This window comes from Nerophis lumbriciformis, linkage group LG08, assembly GCF_033978685.3.
Source record: "Nerophis lumbriciformis linkage group LG08, RoL_Nlum_v2.1, whole genome shotgun sequence".
Taxonomy (NCBI): Eukaryota; Metazoa; Chordata; class Actinopteri; order Syngnathiformes; family Syngnathidae; genus Nerophis; species Nerophis lumbriciformis.
Genome location: NC_084555.2, coordinates 8,188,234 through 8,210,442, shown reverse-complemented (window position 1 = coordinate 8,210,442; position 22,209 = coordinate 8,188,234). Strand labels below are relative to the sequence as shown.

General features: G+C 40.0%; 2 protein-coding genes across 2 annotated transcripts in view; one reads left to right on the top strand and one right to left on the bottom strand.

The window, feature by feature from the left end:
• Window positions 1-13,013, top strand: part of LOC133611434 (kelch domain-containing protein 1-like) — a 29,750-nt gene extending 16,737 nt beyond the window's left edge. The window contains exons 8-13 of the mRNA XM_061968200.2: window positions 3,733-3,791; window positions 3,861-3,970; window positions 4,049-4,121; window positions 4,196-4,280; window positions 11,367-11,419; window positions 11,495-13,013. Of these exons, the coding sequence (XP_061824184.2) occupies window positions 3,733-3,791; window positions 3,861-3,970; window positions 4,049-4,121; window positions 4,196-4,280; window positions 11,367-11,419; window positions 11,495-11,654 (540 nt within the window). The 3' untranslated portion in view covers window positions 11,655-13,013. The remainder of the gene's footprint in view (window positions 1-3,732; window positions 3,792-3,860; window positions 3,971-4,048; window positions 4,122-4,195; window positions 4,281-11,366; window positions 11,420-11,494) is intronic.
• Window positions 13,014-13,153: 140 nt separating this feature from the next.
• LOC133611436 (uncharacterized) lies at window positions 13,154-21,447 on the bottom strand. The gene is made up of 3 exons (XM_061968204.2): window positions 20,801-21,447; window positions 16,268-16,335; window positions 13,154-15,446 (listed from the first exon to the last, which is right to left on the bottom strand). The coding sequence occupies exons 1-3, from the start codon at window positions 21,299-21,301 to the stop codon at window positions 15,368-15,370; spliced, it is 648 nt and encodes a 215-aa protein (XP_061824188.2). The 5' UTR covers window positions 21,302-21,447; the 3' UTR covers window positions 13,154-15,367.
• Between the last annotated feature and the right edge of the window lie 762 nt (window positions 21,448-22,209).

Here is a 22,209-nt window from a genome sequence, read left to right as displayed (position 1 = left end):
ACAATAAATCTAAAGTTAAAATATAGGGTAGAAATGCACCCATTTGCAGGAAATGTAGTCTTGATTTTCAAAATGTTCTTTCAAGGCTTGCATGTCTACATTAAAACATTCTTCTTCATACTGCATTAATATATGCTACTTTTAAACTTTCATGCAGAGAAGGAAATCACAACTAAAAAAATCACAAATTTTTTCATACGGTGTTGATGTGGAAATTTTTGCCTCGGCATTTTGATGGTGTGTACGTGTGGCACCGAACGGAGATAAGCGTCTCGACAGACGTTACAATATTTGAACAATGATGACGAAAACTGTTTTCTCTGTCGTGTCCGTGTGTCGAAAATTGTTATGCGCTTATTTTTTTATTTGATTTTGTGCGTGGCATAGATTTGCCGTGCGCAGAGGACGTTTGAGCAGGCGCGCACCTTAGCGGCTGCGCTAGCATCACAGCTAACGTTAGCCATGCTGCTACCTCTCTGCTGGGAGAGGGCGTATACGTAAGTGACGTGTGACGTGTGTAAGAAGTTGCGCTTGCTGTCTGTGAGAAGGAGACATAAGAAGGAGTGGGACGAGCCTGTAGTGCAATACCAGCAGCTAAAAGCAACTGCATGAGAATCCACAGACCTGTGGATGTGTTGAAGGTGTGCTGGAAAATGCGGAACAGAAATAGGAAGCAGCAGAAAAGTGGAATGTATTATTTAAATCTGTGCGTTGGAAAACACGGACCGGAGTTTTTTTAAAAACTGGATCTGTATCGGCATTTTTCCCATGCCTTGCCGATACGCATTTTTTGGCAAATATCGGCAGCCGATCCAATCCAAATATCGGATCGGGACATCCCTAATATATATATATATATATATATGTATATATATATATATATATATGCTATCGATTTTTAGATGCATCGCAATTTGGATAAAGACAATTATAAAATCGATAAGTAAACGACAATAATCGATTTATTTATTGTAAATAAAGTAATGCAGACAAGTTCTCAAATTTGGCTGACCGCAGCCGTGGCACCTCACCGAGAGATCCGACCACCTCCTTTCTTATAGGGCACTTTGTCATGATCCGTTACCCGGGTCACAGCATGATTTCTGTTTAGTAATTTCCTATGTTTTAGTCTGTTTCCTGGGTGCACCTTGTTTACTGTTGGTTTCCATGGGCACTGATTCTCCTCACCTGTCTTTGTTTAGCAATTAGTGTTCCCACCAGGTGTTTTGGCTAATCACTCCCCTTTATACTTTTCTGTCACCCAGCACTCGTTGCTTCTTGTTTCTCACCACGTGTAAGTGTTTTTCCCTGCTTAGAGATTTCCTAGCTTTTCACCCTTGGTGACATTTAGTTTTTTTTAGCTCCACGCTTGTTTAGCGTCCTCAGTTTTTATATTTTTTGTCCTGTCGTTTAATAGTTAAAACCTTAAACCTACCTGCACGCCGCTCCTGCTTTTGTTTCTGCCTTGGAGGGAACATGACCAGCGCAGCCATGCGCCCACAACGTGACACACTTATATTCCAGTTTTAAACATATTTTCATTAATTTAATAAAAATGCGATGGGAATTTGTTATTTCAAATGCACAGTTTTTAAAAGTTGCAAGTGATAAACGCTTATTTAGTGAAATTAAAAGAAATGTAAAACTGCATCAATCAAATCAATCAAAGATGCATCAATAATCGATTTTTTATCGAATTGTAGCTCCTGAATTGTAATCGTTATCAAATCGCGAGGTGCTCAAAGATTCCCACCTCTTATATGTATATTGTGTGTGTATATGTTTATATGTACATATGAATATATATATATATATATATATATATATATATATATACTAGAGATGCGCGGATAGGCAATTATTTCATCCGCAACCGCATCACAAAAGTCGTCAATCATCCGCATCCACCCGAACTAACATTTAATCAGAACTGCACCCGCCCGCACCCGCCCGTTGTTATATATCTAATATAGACGATGCAAGGCATTAGTGAGGTTATAAAGCTTTTGCCTGTTAAAGAAAGGAGACGGATCCAATGGAGCAGAGACATTCAATGCGTGCCATGCTGTCACGGCCCAGACGCACACCAGTGCGCAATCATCTGGGAGCCGCGCTGAGCGCACCTCCAAGCACATGGTGGTGCGATGTCCCTCGCACCCGCGGCGGCTCCACCCGGGCTCGCGCCCGAGGCTTCAGCGCGCACCGCGGCGGCCATCCTACTCGTCGCGGCCTAGCCCTCGCGGCTCTCGCTGCCGGCGACGGCCGGGTATGGGCCCGACGCTCCAGCACCATCCATTTTCAGGGCTAGTTGATTCGGCAGGTGGGTTGTTACACACTCCTTAGCGGGTTCCAACTTCCATGGCCACCGTCCTGCTGTCTATATCAACCAACACCTTTTCTGGGGTCTGATGAGCGTCGGCATCGGGCGCCTTAACCCGGCGTTCGGTTCATCCCGCAGCGCCAGTTCTGCTTATCAAAAGTGGCCCACTCGGCTCACCAGGGTGAGCCCCACCCCTTTCGAGAGCGCACTGTGCGCGGAGTGACCCCTGTTACGCGCCCCCGGCAACGGGGGTGGCGGGCAGGTAAGCTGCGCGGGCGGAGCGCGCGGAGTGACCCCTGTTACGAGCCCCCGGCCACGGGGGTGGCGGGCAGGTAAGCTGCTTACCTGCTGCGCGTGACGCCGGCCGCGGCGAAGGCGGACGAAGCGGGGTGTCGGTGCGGTGGTGACCCTGGACGTGCGTCAGGCCCTTCTCGCGGATCACCTCAGCTACGGCTCCCGGTGGGGCCCTCTCGGGGGAAGGGGCCTCGGTCCCGGACCCCGGCGAGGCGTCCCTTCTCCGCTCCGTAAAAGGGTCCATCTCTTTTTTTTTTCTTCTTATGTTGTGGCATATGCTGCAGGTGCCTGCTCGTTTTTCGTATGTGGGTAACAACATTTAACTATGTATATATATTTCCGAATTGGTTTAACTGCCCCCCGCCTGAATCTATTTAAAATCTAATTTTTTTTTATTTCAACCGCCCGACCCGACCTGCGGATAAAATCTAATTTTTTTTTATTTCAACCGCCCGACCCGCGGATAATCCGCGGACTCCGCGGTTGTGTCCGCAAACCGCGCATCTCTAATATATACATACATATATGTATATATGAATATACATATGTAAATATATGTGTATATTAATGTGTGTGTGTGTATATATATATATATATATATATATATAGATATATACACACGCACATATATATGTATATATATATATATATATATATATATATACATATATATATATATATATATATATATATATATATATATATATATATAAGGATAAGGATAATGTCAACTGATATTTTTAACAAACAATTAGAATCATTGCGTAGAGCAAAAAAAGTTGGAATTCATTGATATTTAAACTTTTGAATTGTGTAATTAATTCACAATTACCATCTAAAATGTCCTGTCGCTTTACGTTTGCTGCAGTCGCCGCTATTAGCGCCAGGTTTTGACTTAGCAGCAAATCTTTACGTTTTTGAGTTTTAAGGTGACCTATCCGATTTTATTGTGTTGAAGCTCTTTAACCCTCCCGGATTAATTTCTGCAGAACACGTTTCGCAAACTTTGATTGAAATGATAATTATCGGCTGCCGATAATATCGTGCATCCCTTGTATTAAACATTATCCATACTTTTTGCTTTTCATTTTACTTTTCTGCATTGTTTTTTTATGCAGGAAATGAGATTAAGTGACATACACTGCTTGGACCTTGACTCATGGATGTGGTCAGAAATGTGAGTAACTGTGATGCGTCACTCTTGAATGTTATTGTTTTTTACATTGTTGTCAATGATTGTGCATAGAGTGCCAGTGTCGACTGTTCCAGCGGGAAGGTCCTGGCATTCGCTCACGGCCGTGTCTGATAGCACCATGTTTCTTTTTGGCGGTCTCAGCGTGGACGGCAAGCCGCTGAGTAAGAAAACTACCTGACGTCACTTTCACATGCTTCTCTTGTTGTTTCTTTGCATTTTCTTTTTTCCTGCACCACCAGGTGACGGCTGGCTGTTTGACGTGGAGACCAAGACATGGAGAGAGGTGGAGCACCCTTTTAAGGACAAGCCAAGGTAGCAGTTTATAGTAAAATGTATACACACACAATAATACACAAAAATTGTGGTACATTGTAATCCTGTCTCAGGTTGTGGCACTCTGCGTGTGTCGGCAAGGATTCTGATATTATTGTCTTTGGAGGCAGCTGTGATTACATCCTCCTTGTTGACACGGTGAGTAGCTACATGACAAACTATAGTAGGCATATGTCAAGTCTGAAACAATTAATTAAAGTACCAATGATTGTCACACACACACGAGGTGTGGCAAAATGATTCTCTGCATTTGACCCATCACCCTTGATCACCCCCTGGGAGGTGAGGGGAGCAGTGAGCAACAGCGGTGGCCATGCCCGGGAATCATTTTTGGTGATTTAACCCCCAATTCCAACCCTTGATGCTGAGTGCTAAGCAGGGACGTAATGGGTCCCATTTTTATAGTCTTTGGTATGACTCGGCCGGGGTTTGAACTCACAACCTACCGATCTCAGGGCGGACACTCTAACCACTAGGCCACTGAGTAGGTCTTATTATAGACTCTAAATGGATGCAAGTCTAAAACTAAAACCACCTGTCTGCATTCATACCAAAAACATGAAGCAGTTCTGCCATGTCAAAAGATGAAGTATAATATGTCTTGTTAGCGGAGGTCAATAACGGAACAAAACAGACTCATTTCCAAAAAGGAAACTACATTTACCAGGAACATTCATTCATCCATCCATCCATTTTCCACAGTTTGTCCCTTGTGGGGGGGCTGGAGCCTATCCCAGCTGCACTTGAGCATAAGACAAGTCGCCACCTTATCGCAGATTGACAGACAATCATTCACAATCACATTCACACAGCAGGGACACTTTTAGTGTTGCCAATCAACCTATCCCCAGTTGCATGTTTTTAGAGGTGGGAGGAAGCCGGAGTACCCGGAGAGAACCCACACAGTCACGGGGAGAACATGCAAACTCCACACAGAACGACCCCGAGTCCAGGTCCTTCTCGCTGTGAGGCACGAGAGCTAACCACTGCTCCCCTGTGCTGCCCTTACCAGAACACTATATGTAAACTAAAGTAAGCAAGTCAAGCATTAGTCATTTGAAATGTGAAATCAAACCATGGAGGCATTTACTGTATAAAACAATCTTGTCTTTCTGCACCTTCACTTCCTCCAAACGAGCCGTTTCGGAATTTGCACAAATTTTTCCAAGTGTGATGTCAGAGGATATCGCCATATACAGTAAAGATTTACTCGAAGAGCTTTGCGGGAGTCTGCCATTGACGCCGTAATCAATACACTCCTTCTTTTTCTCTATCCTCTTGTTGTGGTGTAGACTGTCTCGTGCATGCACATGCATCCTCCGCTGTTGCCATTTCTAATACAAATTAGCGTACAGTTCTAACATACACTATATTGACAAAAGTATTTGGCCACCCATCCAAATGATCAGAATCAGGGGTCCTAATCACTTGGTCCTGCCACAGGTGTATAAAATCAAGCCCTTAGGCATGGAGACTGTTTCTACAAACATTTGTGAAAGAATGGGCCGCTCTCAGGAGCTCAGTGATTTCCAGCGTGGAAATGTCATAGGATGCCACCTGTGCAACAAATCCAGTCGTGAAATTTCCTCGCTCCTAAATATTCCAAAGTCAACTGTCGGCTTTATTATATGAAAATGGAAGAGTTTGGGAACAACAGCAACTCAGCCACCAAGTGGTAGGCCACGTAAACTGACAGAGAGGGGTCAGCGGATGCTGAAGCGCATAATGCAAAGAGGTCGCCGACTTTCTGCACAGTCAGTTGCTACAGAGCTCCAAACTTCATGTGACCTTCCAATTAGCCCACGTACAGTACGCAGAGAGCTTCATGGAATGGGTTTCCATGGCCGAGCACTGCAGCGTCGGATGCAGTGGTGTAAAGCACGTCGCCACTGGACTCTAGAGCAGTGGAGACGCCTTCTCTGGAGTGATGAATCACGCTTTTCCATCTGGCAATCTGATGGACGAGTCTGGGTTTGGAGGTTGCCAGGAGAACGGTACATTTCGGACTGCATTGTGCCGAGTGTGAAATTTGGTGGAGGAGGAATTATGGTGTGGGGTTGTTTTTCAGGAGTTGGGCTTGGCCCCTTAGTTCCAGTAAAAGGAACTTTGAATGCTCCAGGATACCAAAACATTTTGGACAATTCCATCCTCCCAACCTTGTGGGAACAGTTTGGAGCGGGCCCCTTCCTCTTCCAACATGACTGTGCACCAGTGCACAAAGCAAGGTCCATAAAGAAATGGATGACAGAGTCTGGTGTGGATGAACTTGACTGGCTTGCACAGAGTCCTGACCTGAACCCGACTGAGAGCCAGGCCTGCTCGACCAACATCAGTGTGTGACCTCACTAATGCGCTTTTGGAAGAATGGTCGAAAATTCCGATAAACGCACTACGCAACCTTGTGGACAGCCTTCCCAGAAGAGTTGAAGCTGTAATAGCTGCAAAAGGTGGACCGACATCATATTGAACCCTATGGGTTAGGAATGGGATGGCACTTCAAGTTCATATGTGAGTCAAGGCAGGTGGCCAAATACCTTTGACAATATAGTGTATATCTGTCAGTGGACTCCATATGGAAGCGCTAAAAACTACAACATGGATGGATGGTGGGGGGAAGACACAGTTGGAGTGGAGCCAAGTAAATAGGACCACCCACAAAACAGCGCATCCAAGAGATGGTCAAAAGGCGGCTTGAAGATGGACCAAAAAACCACCATTACATGTTATGTAGACCATAAGGAAATCTTTTAAATGTAAATATAGATGCACACTTTACGTTTAAAACTATTTCAGGCATTAAGAGGAACACTTTTCCACATTTTTTATAAGGAACATTTTTTTAATTTTATATCACATTTTCTATTTTGGGATTATTTTATATTTTTAGAGGATTTTTTTTTTTTTATTATTATTTTTGACTTTGAAATTATTGGTAATTTAAGGGGGAAACTGTTTTATATTATAATATTTTATTTTATTTTATTGATTCCTTATTGATTTAAGGTTTGTCATTTTCAACCTATGAAAGCATATACCTTGTTACACTTGAGGCAAAGTGTTATTACCATTTTGTAATGAAAATAGAAAATACTAACTAAAATAGCAATAAAAAAAGTATTTAATATTTTTCATTTTGCCAGTAGGTTCTAATATTAGAAGAAACAGTTTTTAAAATTATTTATTTTGAATTCACTTCACAAAAATGCTGTAAGACCAGGGAAACCTCCAATATGACCCTTTTAAATAGGTAAAAATAAAAAATAAAAAAACACTTTCTTGTCTGTCAGGATGAAGGTGTTGACGATGTCCCGGACTTCCTTGTGTACTCCCGGCAGGTACGCCCCTACCTGACTAGTAGGGAGCTGGCTACCTGACCAGCCCCCTACCCTGTGACACGCTAGATTAAAATGATTTTAGGCTACATTTAAATACATATCTTGTGGTCTAGAAAATATGTATTGGAAACTTCTTTGGTGGACATTTTGCGTACATTTTACTCTATAGTCACTTTTTTAATCCGTTCTTTGAGTCTGTCTGCAAGATGTTCAATTGTGGAGGTGTTCCCAGATTGTGATGAAACCACAATCCTCTCCAGAAGTATCATAGATTATATTTTGAAAATGTTTGCTTTTTAAATATACAGGTAAAAGCCAGTAAATTAGAACATTTTGAAAAACTTGATTTATTTCAGTAATTGCATTCAAAAGGTGTAACTTGTACATTATATTTATTCATTGCACACAGACTGATGCATTCAAATGTTTATTTCATTTAATTTTGATGATTTGAAGTGGCAACAAATGAAAATCCAAAATTCCGTGTGTCACAAAATTAGAATATTACTTAAAGCTAATACAAAAAAGGGATTTTTAGAAATGTTGGCCAACTGAAAAGTATGAAAATGAAAAATATGAGCATGTACAATACTCAATACTTGGTTGGAGCTCCTTTTGCCTCAATTACTGCGTTAATGCGGCGTGGCATGGAGTCGATGAGTTTCTGGCACTGCTCAGGTGTTATGAGAGCCCAGGTTGCTCTGATAGTGGCCTTCAACTCTTCTGCGTTTTTGGGTCTGGCATTCTGCATCTTCCTTTTCACAATACCCCACAGATTTTCTATGGGGCTAAGGTCAGGGGAGTTGGCGGGCCAATTTAGAACAGAAATACCATGGTCCGTAAACCAGGCACGGGTAGATTTTGCGCTGTGTGCAGGCGCCAAGTCCTGTTGGAACTTGAAATCTCCATCTCCATAGAGCAGGTCAGCAGCAGGAAGCATGAAGTGCTCTAAAACTTGCTGGTAGACGGCTGCGTTGACCCTGGATCTCAGGAAACAGAGTGGACCGACACCAGCAGATGACATGGCACCCCAAACCATCACTGATGGTGGAAACTTTACACTAGACTTCAGGCAACGTGGATCCTGTGCCTCTCCTGTCTTCCTCCAGACTCTGGGACCTCGATTTCCAAAGGAAATGCAAAATTTGCATGGTTGGGTGATGGTTTGGGGTGCCATGTCATCTGCTGGTGTCGGTCCACTCTGTTTCCTGAGATCCAGGGTCAACGCAGCCGTCTACCAGCAAGTTTTAGAGCACTTCATGCTTCCTGCTGCTGACCTGCTCTATGGAGATGGAGATTTCAAGTTCCAACAGGACTTGGCGCCTGCACACAGCGCAAAATCTACCCGTGCCTGGTTTACGGACCATGGTATTTCTGTTCTAAATTGGCCCGCCAACTCCCCTGACCTTAGCCCCATAGAAAATCTGTGGGGTATTGTGAAAAGGAAGATGCAGAATGCCAGACCCAAAAACGCAGAAGAGTTGAAGGCCACTATCAGAGCAACCTGGGCTCTCATAACACCTGAGCAGTGCCAGAAACTCATCGACTCCATGCCACGCTGCATTAACGCAGTAATTGAGGCAAAAGGAGCTCCAACCAAGTATTGAGTATTGTACATGCTCATATTTTTCATTTTCATACTTTTCAGTTGGCCAACATTTCTAAAAATCCCTTTTTTGTATTAGCCTTAAGTAATATTCTAATTTTGTGACACACGGAATTTTGGATTTTCATTTGTTGCCACTTCAAATCATCAAAATTAAATGAAATAAACATTTGAATGCATCAGTCTGTGTGCAATGAATAAATATAATGTACAAGTTACACCTTTTGAATGCAATTACTGAAATAAATCAAGTTTTTCAAAATATTCTAATTTACTGGCTTTTACCTGTATATCTTGAGGATGAACATCACCGGCATTTTTTTTTTTAGTTACTGTCGAAAATAAACTTCACAAATATTATATCAATTCACCGATCACAACATTAGGTGCACTTGCACACTCAGATAGCTACAGTGCTGCATAAAAAACGGCTTTTATCAGCATTTATGTCACTACAGGTAGTAGATTAGTGGTATTATGTGCATGCTGAGATTATATACAAATAATACTTTATTTCACCTTCTCTTGTTTCCTCAAACCTTGTAGTAATGTCGCAGTGTTGCTTCTTTTCCGGTCAGAGTTCACCGACTAATCCAATTTTGTAGTGTCCCAAATGTTGTGAATAAATAAACAGAAGTGTGTATTTTATAGTATTTATTTTAAAAATACCAAGCAGGCGGGAGTGCATGAAACAAGAAGGAATATTTGGAATTTCTAGTGGCAGCAGTCTCAGCTGGCCGACTCATCAGAGAAGGGCAGGCTTTCCGACACCTTATGTCCAAGAAGGTCCACATATGTACGTCCGTCAATGTGTGACGTCACTGATTCCCCACTGTAAGGAAAATACTCTCAAACCCCATGAACAGACTAAAGGCATCTAAAACTCCACGTCCAAATGCATTAAACTTATTATTTGACGCTCTGCAATGTTCCCTCTAATTTTTCATGTGTGTGAGCAAACGCACAAACTCCCTGAGCATTCAGTGGAGTACATGTAAGCAACGTCAGACGTGCACACTGTGGCCACACCAGCGTCACACCTGTCCCAAACCTGACATCATAACAATTAAAATGTTTTATTAAAATTATTTTCTGATATAAGTGATTTTTCCCCCTTACAATGACAATAACAAAAAAACATGTTTTTCATGACCTATGTGCTAGTATTGTATGTCTGGCTGCGGGTCCTGCCTTTAAAAGAAATGTTACCCCTTTCAGAGATTACATTTAGTTCCTGTAACTTTCTGTCTGTAAAATACATCTTTTTATTAGCATTTATGAAATCTAGTGACAACATTTTATGAATAATATCCTTAGATTAACATCCTTAATAAATGGCAGTGAAATAAGCACACATCTGATTGAGGAGTCAGAGTGTTACAACCTGGCATTTACACATTGTGTGGCGTTGGGGTTGTCCGACTTTTTGTGTGGCCATAAACGCAACACTGGCTAAGTGCCATGAGTGCGTGTGTTGGTGCAGGTGAGACAGAGCAAGCGGCTTCTGTTGATATGACGGATGACAAAGTTGGCTTAAGCCTGGTTTGTATGGCAGAAAATGACCAGTTTTTCTAGATACAATTTTTTTTACTCATGTTTTTGGTGTGGTTTTTTGCTCAATAAAGTGATTGATGGAATCCCTGTCCGTAAAGTGTCTCGACAGACGATAATTGAACTGTGTTGACAAAGATTGTTTTATTCATTGGGGCCACTCTTGTTGTCACCTGTCACTCACAGAGTTGCATTGCAAAATCATACAGAATAATATGTAATGTTTTTATTTCGTTTAGAGTTCAGATGGGATTTTTGATTTTCTGCACGGCATTAATTTGCTGTGAGCAGTGCGCAATTGCGCAGGCGCGCACCTTAGAGGGAACGTTGACGCTCTGGCATTGTTTTACATGAGTAACATTGTAACAGTTGTAAATCAGAAAATATCAAATTCTTCATTCTTCATTTCGTCTTTGTGAAGTCTCTTCACATGAAAGAACGCATACATATGTTTCTTAAAAGCCACTTGGTAGATAATCTATTGCGTTGTCAAAGAAATGTCTTAGGTACCCATTGACTATTGAAACCATGAATCAACGTGTCATTACGATGCAAATAAAACATTCTTATTTAGCCCTCTGTAATAAAGTGTAATTGTTCACTGCTTGTGCTAAAAAGGACACACGCTTCCATTCCGAGTCATTTCGTTTAACATTGTGGCTTATTAGTTGTAGATGACTAATCAAATAATGTTGCAACCCCAATATGTTTATCTTTTGAATGTGTCCTCAGGGTCACTGCAATGACGCTCTGGTCTTCCAGATGGCGCCACACCCACTGTTTAGGTAAACACTTCTCTATTGCCTGTTCTATTTCTTACGTGGACGTGAAACCTTTTTTTTTTTTTTTCATCCTTGCAGAATTTGCAAGGACTACATCGCAAAGAACGTGAGTTCGTGTGAAGCTCTCCGACAACAGCTGCCTCTTCTTCCTACCAAACTGCGGGCGGCGGTGGACAGGAGAACATTGTTCTACAGGCCTTCAAGGGAAGTCAGTCACACTCACACTCAACTCCTTTAAATATCAACAACAAAGCATTTTATTAGCATTTATATTCATTTTTGAAATACATTCATTTTAATGTTTAACGTCAAATGTTGGTTATGTTATGTTTTAAAAAATATGTTGTAAAAAGGTGAAAGGAATTTTCCTCTCATATTATGGTGCAATTGTAAACAAAAAAAATATGTTCTTGTCATTATGATTAAATGGCACAAAAAATGTTTTATTCTATCTTTCTATTCGAAAAACACACAGCACACGTTTGTTGTGGGAAGTCACCAGTCGTTCAGCGGACCTAAGGCACAGAGGAGTGTTAAGGCCACACAGAAAAGAGTAAAATATCATTAGAATACTGCCAGACCCAAAATTAAATAAGAGACCGTCACCTGTTGTGAGAAAAACAGAATTATTTAATCAGAAGTCTTTTTTCTCACTTTCTGGTAAGATATTTTTTTCATAATAGAACATCCATCCATCCATTTTATACTGCTTCTCCCTCTCTTCAATGTTTTTTCCGATTGCTCTTATTAAGGCTACATATTATAAATATGTAATGTGCAAGTTTACGGTATAACTTTTTTCTCATTACCACTTTATTCCTGCAATTCTTGCCTGTAATTCTATTTTTTGTCTATAAATATTATTACTACTATTTAACACCGTTTATATTTTGTTACAAATGTTCTTTTTCAAAATATTATCTTGGATGTTACCTTTTTTTTTTTTTTACGAAGCCTACAATTTTTACATGTCTTTGTTTGATAATGTTTTTTGTCAACACTCAAGATGCGTTCCATTTGTACTGGGAAGTCGGAAATTCCGAGTTCTGAGTCGGATTTCTGACCACCCCGAGGTGGTTTCAAATTTGTAGGTATGTGTGTATTCGCCCCCGGCTGGCCCGTCGCAGTGGTCACTTGGTGCGTTTCACGCTTTAATGCGCCATCGTGAATAGCGACAGGACCGCTGTTTTCAGAGTTCAACTGCTTGTGTGTTGTTTTCGTCACTACTATACACCTATACTCATGATGTAGAACACAAATCCATGTTTATTCAAAACATAATTTTTTGTTTTGGACAAGTAGTCGCGCCACAAAGCACGTTTACCCTCGACAAAACTCCCCTGCAAAAAAATCTAGTGAGTAAAAACTTCCTTAAAACTTTTTTTAAGTATAAATTATACATGTATCTGTGAGTCTGCCAAATGTGTTTTCAATTAATAGATTTGCACACTGATTTTTTTAGACCCGCCACCTTTCTTTTCCTGGTCGCTGTGATATGACTTACATCACAAGTGAAGTTGGACCAATCTTGTTTTCCGTCACTTCCTACAATAATTTAATGAATTTGATCAATAAAAAATACACCATAACTGTGAAACCTAATTTTCTGTTTTTTTATTTAACAAGCTTTGCAACAATACCAACATCTTTTAAAATGGGATAAAATATTAAGAAAGTTGTGAAATTTTTAAGAAAAAGGTCACGCCTACAATCTTGATCCCCATAGACCAGGGGTGCTCATTACGTCGATCGCGAGCTACCGGTCGATCGTGGAGGGTGTGTCAGTCGATCACCAGCCAGGCATTAAAAAAATAGTCCTAAAAATTAGCGATCATAAATCTTCACTATGACGTCACTTTCGTCACTTGATTGACATTCACAGCACCCGAGGGTCTTCTGAGATGACGCTGGCTGCCGCCAGCTGATTAAAATTACTGATAATAAGGCGAGAAACACTTTATTTCAACAGACTCTGGCACCGTACCTGTCGTCAAAACTCCAAAGACCGACTGCACAGTTGCACAATAAAAGCTCTGCTTCATCCTGCCTTTGCTAACAAAATAAGAGTCTCAGAAAGCTGGCGTGCACAAGCTAGCAAGCTACGGAGTTTGCCGACAATGTATTTCTTGTAAAGTGTATACAAAGGAGTACGGAAGCTGGATAAATAAGATGCCAAAAACCAACCACTTTCATGTGGTATTGGACAGAAAGGAGGACTTTTTTTCTCCTCCATTCGAAAATGCGGACGTTATCAGCACCACTGTCTGATTCCAATCAATGCAAGTCATCACAATCAGGTAATAAACCAACTTATATTCTTGTCTTCATGAAAGAAAGGAATCTATATGTGTTAAACATGCTTGTATTATCTTTAAAAACTTTTAACTTATTAACAATATTAACTATATGTGTTAAACATGCTTGTATAATCATTAAACACCTTTAACTTGTTAACAATATTAACTATATGTGTTAAACATGCTTGTATTATCTTTAAACACCTTTAACTTGTTAACAATACTAACTATATGTGTTAAACATGCTTGTATTATCATTAAACACCTTTAACTTGTTAACAATATTAACTATATATGTTAAACATGCTTGCATTATATTTAAACACTTTTAACTTATTAACAATATTAACTATATGTGTTAAACATGCTTGTATTATCATTAAACATCTTTAACTTGTTAACAAAAACATATATTTCATAAATAAGTAAATATAAATTAGATATATGAATGAGGTAGATCCCCACGACTTGATCAATTGAAAAGTAGCTCGCCTGCAGAAAAAGTGTGCCATAGACTGACTATAAATTCACAACTTTCTTAATATTTATCAGAGGATGACTTATATCACTGAAATCATCTTAACAAGACCTGTCTGATAATACTGGAATTACTTTTTAAAATTTTACACACATACCTAAAATGTGGCTGCCCTGGATGTAAACAATGACACACGCTTCTATAATATCTGTTATGAGCATTCCCAATTAGTTTTGGTCACACTAAATCAGCCATATACAAAGTAGTGATGGATGTTTATACATGGTAACGTTATTGTAGTGTAAACTACATTTATTTCATGTGGTATATGTTTTGCTTTGCGAGCAATAGCATCTGTGTTTCCTCTTCATCCAATGTGTTTGAAGGTTGCAGAAAGAGTGCATATTTTACCCATAAGTTGTTCATATTCAGACAAGGCAAGCGCAAAAATAGCTTTTGTGGTATGTGCTTTGGGACTAGATAAAACTTACATACATTTTGCAGATGGTGTATTTTTCCACTTTCTTCTTTTTCCCCAAATTCTGATGCTGCGTGTGTATAAAGACCACAGCCTAATAAATCCACAAAAAATAAGACAAACGGCTGCGTTCACTATTTTGAACATGCATATATACTTTTGCCACTTGAAAACCAGTTAAATCCTCAGCGACATTTCAACTCTGTAAGAGCCTTTCCGTTTTACTAATATTTATCTTTCCCCGTTAATATAACGGTTTTATTATTTTCAATGTGGCCCGGATAAAACTCTGGTGTCAAAAGGTACTTTTTTTTGTTGACATACACGTACATGCTGATATCTCACCACAAGGTGGCAGCAGACATCAATGGCCGAAAGCTAAGCAGTTTGGTCCAATAAAGACTTTTTGTGGCAGACATTCTTTCCTTCAGTGGGTGGAGAATTGCTCCGTAAGTGGTCAGGAAGGAACCCTTAAATAAACATAGCCAGCAACACATGGCTTCCTTTGGACTTTGGCTGCATTAACCAAAATGTGCTCATGTTGCACTTCTACATAACACAACACTCTTCTCTTCCATAGCAACACCAGGGGCAAAATGCGCCTTGGGGGCAATTTTTCCATCAAACTAGGTAGGTTACACATGAAGTGTGTCGTCTCTACATGTTAAAGCTATCCTGTCGAAAAACACAGTGAAAGGTCAGCTAAAGTCTCTCTCGATGGTGTCCATCAGTTCCTCTTCTGAGCCATCGTACAGCATGACTGGCGTGGCTGAAATGCTGAAGAAAAAGGACACATTAAAAAAAATAAAAATGTGTATATATACAGTACAGGCCAAAAGTTTGGACACACCTTCTCATTCTATGCATTGTCTCTATTTTCATGACTATACTATATGAGCGATCATAAATTCACTATGACGTCACTTTCGTCACTTGATTGACATTCACGGCACCCGAGGGTCTTCTGAGATGACGCTGGCTGCCGCCAGCTGATTAAAATTACCGATAGTAAGGCGAGAAACACTTTATTTCAACAGACTCTGGCACCGTACCTGTCATCAAAACTCTGTAGATTGTCACTGAAGGCATCAAAACTATGAATGAACACATGTGGAGGGATGTACTTACAAAATAAGGTGAAATAACTGAAAACATATTTCATATTGTAGTTTCTTCAAAATAGCCACCCTTTGCTCTGATTACTTTTTCGCACACTTTTGGCATTCTCTCGATGAGCTTCAAGAGGTAGTCACCTGAAATGGTTTTCCCTTCACAGGTGTGCTTGAAGCTCATCGAGAGAATGCCAAGAGTGTGCAAAGCAGTAATCAGAGCTATTTTGAATAAAATAAAATGATATATATATATATATATATATATATATATATATATATATATATATATATATATATATATATATATATATACAAGAAGATATGAATGAAAACAAATATGTACAAAATAATAGAACAAAACATTTTCATATTAATTGCTTCTTGTTCTTAGTTTAATCTGCTATATTTGGGCAGTTTGATCCTCCTGGGTGTTTAACTACATCACTGAACCCAACAATCCATTATTGAACAGAGTGATCGACTTACTTTTGTGATGGTGGAGGATGGTGGAGACCCAGCGTTGGTCCTGTTGTCAAGAAGGCACGAGGAGAACACTGACAATGGAAAAGAAAACATTGTTAGTGTTACGGTTAATGCGACTTGTTATTGTTGTCGTTAATTGCATCAAACATAGTGGCTTCACAAAGTTTACAATTCATGGTCATTTTGTCTTTTTGTTCAGTTGCTGATCTCCTGCAGATGACGTGTAAACCAAACATGCCTCCTAGTGGCTTTGAGCAGCGTACGAGATAACAGCGGAGTAACATAATCATCGTAAAGCGGTATAATATTCATGCACTTTTTGATTAAACATACTGAAGACAAATTTGATTGAAATACAACAATATATTTTAAAAGTTACAAATTACTTAATACTATGGGTAAATTAGTAGACTTAATTAAAATTGTAAATTATGAGAATGCACAATACCTTCATTTTTTTGTTTGAACAAAATATGATGTACTGTTTTCTAATTGGAGTTAATGGCTCATGTGTAAAGTATTAGTATAAAATATTTACATTTGAATGTTTTACTTTTTCATCCAATATATTATTTTAATATTTTTTTTAGATGTATTTAATTTTCTTTAATTTTTCACTACCGTACTTAACTTTACCTAATTGTAGCATACTAAGAAAAAAGTGAAAAATAATAATTAAAAATATCACTTAAAATTATAATGAATACTTAATGTTTTGGTTTAATAAAAACATTGATTCAGCTAATAAGTTACTTTATAAATAATTGTATATATATATATATATATATATATATATATATATATATATATATGCATATATATATATATATATATGCATATATATATATATATATATGCATATATATATATATATATATATGCATATATATATATATATATATATGCATATATATATATATATATATATATATATATATATATATATATATATATATATATATATATATATATATATATATATATATATATGCATAAGTGTACAGCTCTGGTAATGGGTACATTCGCACCCACCTGCACAAATGTACTTCAAAATGTAACAATCAAAATAAATATGACTTTTTTTTTGTTTACTTGGGCATGCATATATAATATGCATAAGTTTGACCATTTAAAATCAACGATAATAAAAAGGAGATGCTTGGAAATAGCATAAAAATGCCCCAAAAACTTAGAAAAACGCGATTCATAGCGTTACTTTTTGGTGTAACCATCATGAGCGTACTGTTCAGGTATATTTCTTTTATATTTTGATAAATCATCATATTTATGTATTACTAAATTTAAATAGGTATTGATCAATCTTTAAGCTGTGTGTATTTGATTTCAGTTTGCTTTTGGCATCTTATTTTACAACCTTGTGTTGCGCTCATGATGGCGTAACCAAACGAGATTATTTTGAATATTTATTCCCTTTTTTACATTTAGTATATTTAAATATACTGTGTTTTATGCTCTTTTTTTTTTTTTGGAACATGTACTATACATATAATACAATAAAGTCCCATATAAAATTATGTTTCTAGCAATACTTTAATTTTGCCTTTGAAAGTAACACGCCAATGTCCATTAGTGGAGCTGTACACACACACACACACACACACACACACACACACACATATATATATATATATATATATATATATATATAGATACTGTGTGTGTATATAGATTGTGTAAATATATGTTGTGTGTGTGTATGTATATATTTATATATATATATATGTATATATATTAGTATACATATATTTATATACACACACACACGTGGTTAGAGCTATTAACAACACTAAATTGGCCTTAATGTGTGAATGTGAGTGTGAATGAGTGGCGACTTGTCCAGGGTGTACCCCACCTTCCGCCTAAGTGCAGCTGGGATAGGCTCCAGCACCCCCCTCGACCCCGAAAGGGACAAGCGGTAGAAAATGGACTTAGAATGTATATATGGATATTTTAATGTTTTTTTTTAATTTAACATTTTATACTTGGGGATGGCGTTGCGCGGTTGGGAGAGTGGCTGTGCCAGCAACCTGAGGGTTCCTGGTTCAATCCCCAGCTTCTACCAACCTAGTCATGTCCGTTGTGTCCTTGAGCAAGACACTTCACCCTTGCTCCTGATGGGTCATGGTTAGGGCCTGGCATGGCAGCTCCCGCCATCAGTGTGTGAATGTGTGTGTGAATGTGGAAATAGTGTCAAAACGCTTTGAGTACCTTGAAGGTAGGAAAGCGCTAAACAAGTATAACCCATTTACCATCCATCCATCCATCCATTTTCTACCGCTTATTCCCTTTTGGGGTCGCTGGAGCCTATCTCAGCTACAATCGGGCGGAAGGCGGTGTACACCCTGGACAAGTCGCACCTCATCGCAGGGCCAACACAGATAGACAGACAACATTCACACTCACATTCACACACTAGGGCCAATTTAGTGTTGCCAATCAACCTATCCCCAGGTGCATGTCTTTGGAGGTGGGAGGAAGCCGGAGTACCCGGAGGGAACCCACGCAGTCACGGGGAGAACATGCAAACTCCACACAGAAAGATCCGGAGCCTGGGATTGAACCCCAGACTACTCAGCAACTTCGTATTGTGAGGCAGACGCACTAACCCCTCTGCCACCGTGCTGCCCAACCCATTTACCATTTATACTTAATTGGCTAAAATTACAGTTTTATTCTCATCATATTGCAACATACTGTAACATAAAATAGTAAAAATATTGAAGAAAATATTAATAGTTACTAAAATGCATGTTTATGGGTTAACGGATGAATTGTAATTTATATATGTATTTATTTAAGATATATATTAAAAAAATTACTTCTTAACGTACCACATGACATTTTTGCATCATAAAATTATAATTAAAAAAATTAAATGATGGTTCACCTTTAGTAACGTATAAATGTTTAGTACTATATATTAGAGATGCGCGGATAGGCAATTTATTTCATCCGCAACCGCGGCAGAAAGTCGTCAACCATCCGCCATCCACCCGATGTAACGTTTGATCAGAACTGCATCCGCCCGCTATCCGCCCGTTGTTATATATCTAATATTAATTAAAAAAAAAAAAAAAGGGTGAAAACTACGCGAATTGCACCTTGTGCAGACAAGATTTTTCGATCGGACACGGAGGAATTAGCGATGTAAAAGACCACGTTGGGACAAAAAAACACAAGTCTAATGCCGTTGCTAGCGATACAAGTGGAAAACTTTCAACGTTTTTCGTCGCCCAAACAGATTCTTTGGATGTGATAAATGCCGAAGTTTTATTTACGGAGGCAATAATTGAGCATGGACTTCCAATCGCACTGGCTGATCACATGGGACAGTTAATAATGTAATGCAACCTTTAAAAATCATTACGCGGTGATCGCGATCCCAAAAATAAACTTTTCTTGCATGATAATGTCCAGAAAAATTCGCTTTATATTACTATAGAGTCCTTTTAACGAATGAGTTTGATGGTTTATCACAAACCTTAAATGAAAGAAGTCCTTTGTTCTCCTGCAGCATGGCCTTGCTTTGTGTTTGGTGCGCCATCCTGTCGGCTGTATTTCACAGCACGACATACTGTTAAAAGTGTTTATACTATTTATACTTTCAATTAACAAATTGAAGTCTTGTGAAAGGTTGACAGGATAACTGGCATTAACTGTCAAAATAATTTCAAACTATTGAAGTTAGCTTACAGAATAAACATGTCAATCAACCCATATGATTTTTGCTGTAATATTTTTGTTTTGAAAAGTCACTGTGACTGATAGAAAAGTGATGGTTTTAGCAACATTTTAACCTGTCTGAATGCTAATAATCATTTTGCGAGCAAGCAGGTAAGCTGCGCGGGCGGAGCGCGTGGAGTGACCCATGTTACGAGCCCCCGGCCACGGGGGTGGCGGGCAGGTAAGCTGCTTACCTGCTGCGCGTGACGCCGGCCGCGGCGAAAGCGGACGAGGCGGGGTGTCGGTGCGGTGGGCGCGGTAGTGACCCTGGACGTGCGTCGGGCCCTTCTCGCGGATCGCCTCAGCTACGGCTCCCGGTGGGGCCCTCTCGGGGGAAGGAGCCTCGGTCCCGGACCCCGGCGAGGCGTCCCTCCGCTCCGTAAAAGTGTCCATCTCTTTTTTTTTTTTTCTTCTGTTGTGGCATATGCTGCAGGTGCCTGCTCGTTTTTCGTATGTGGGTAACAACATTTAACTATGTATATATATTTCCCAATTGGTTTAACTGCCACCCGCAAAAAAAAAAAAAAATCTAATTAATCCGCCCGACCCGACCCGCGAGCGGATAAAATCTTATTTTTTTAAATGTCATCCGCCCGATCCGCGGATAATCCGTGGACTCCGCGGTTGTGTCCGCAAACCGCGCATCTCTACTATATATACATTTTTCTAACTAAGTATTGGAGTAAACATGATTGTACAAGTGTATTAACATGACCTTAGCGACAAAATAAAACAATATTACTGTATATGATTAACAGTAGTAATGTAGTATATTATTTTTGTTATAATTACGTTGTGGGTGGCAGTGAAGGCATCATGGCTCCTCTTGTTGTTGTTTGTTCCCCGGGAGCCATGTGGCCCTTGTGCCCCCTTCAGGCCTGAGGAGGAGGAGGAGGAGGAGGAGGACGCCCCCTGCTGACCCTCATCTTCCTCCCGGCTACTGAAATGACAAAGTCCGTACGTTCTCGACCTTTTGGAGCTCTTCTTCACACAAGTCCCCTTCCGTGTCTCCACCACCACCACCTCCTCCTCCTCCTCCTCATAGCCGGCGAGGACGGCGTCCAACTCGACGTCCACGTCCTCGTCGTCCCCGGAGTGCTCCGAGTCGTGGCCGGCGCTGTGACAGTCCGCCGGTGGAGCCCTGCGGCGGGCGTCGATCCTCAGGAGGTGAAAGGCTCGGGCCGGAGCGTGTTGTTTAGATGACCCGACCTCCGTGGAGGTTTTTGCCGCCTTGTTCGCTTCGCTCAGCCCCGCAGGTGCCACTTTAGTCCCGCGGCTCGTCCCGCTGCCCATCGCGTCTTCCCTACAATATCAAACTAAAAAAAAAAAAAAAAAACATTTTTTTTTTTGCGTTTAAAGTTTCTCAGTAAAAACGAACCTTGCGCCTTAAGTGTGACTTTGGAGCTCCTGTCGTGGGAGCTCCAAGTAAGTGAAGCAGAATGTAGTTACATAACACTTGGACCCACAACCACATGCTGGAAAAAAGAAAAAAAAACAAACTCCGCCTTCTTCTGAAAAGGACAAACATGAATAGTGCTTGATGGTTCCAACTTTCCCCCGAGTACCTGAAGGGGTCAATGACATCATCTTGCTCCCAGCATGATTTATACAGCAAACGCAGTGCTTGGCTAATAAGACTTAGTGAGGTCAGCACGGCTCCACTTCTTCATTAGGAGGAACAAAGAACATTCTTTTCTGACAGCTGATGTGTTTTGTCCACTTGCACACACAAAAGACACAGCAGGCACATCTCCATGTGTCCACTGAGCATCAACACATTTGCTGGCTTGCAGTCGCCGCTCTTTCTGTACCCAACACGAAATGTTTCCATATTAGGAAATCGTTCCGAGAAAACGAGGAACATTTCTGGGTTTGTTTGAATTTAGGGGGAAACTTAAGTGTATCCCAAGTGTTTTCTTTTACCAGCAATGTCCAAAGTATGGCTCCAGGGCCATTTTTTGTGACCCACGGCTTGTTTTTACAATATACACACACACACACATATGTGCATATATGTATGTATATAGTTGTGTGTGTGTGTGAGTGCACATGTATGTATGTATATATATATATATATGTGTATGTATGTATATGTATGTACCAGAGGTGGGACCAAGTCATTGTTTTGCAAGTCACAAGTAAGTCTCAAGTCTTTGCCCTCAAGTCCGAGTCAAGTCCCGAGTCAAGACAGGCAAGCCCCG

Bases quoted from the DNA above. Each gene is read 5' to 3' on its own strand.
- LOC133611436 (XM_061968204.2), bottom strand. From the start codon at position 21,301: ATGGGCAGCGGGACGAGCCGCGGGACTAAAGTGGCACCTGCGGGGCTG. The intron at 16,336-20,800 runs GTAATTATAACA...TTCCATTGTCAG, and splicing joins CCTTCACTGCCACCCACAAC to TGTTCTCCTCGTGCCTTCTT. The intron at 15,447-16,267 runs GTAAGTCGATCA...CTTTTTCTTCAG, and splicing joins CATCCTCCACCATCACAAAA to CATTTCAGCCACGCCAGTCA.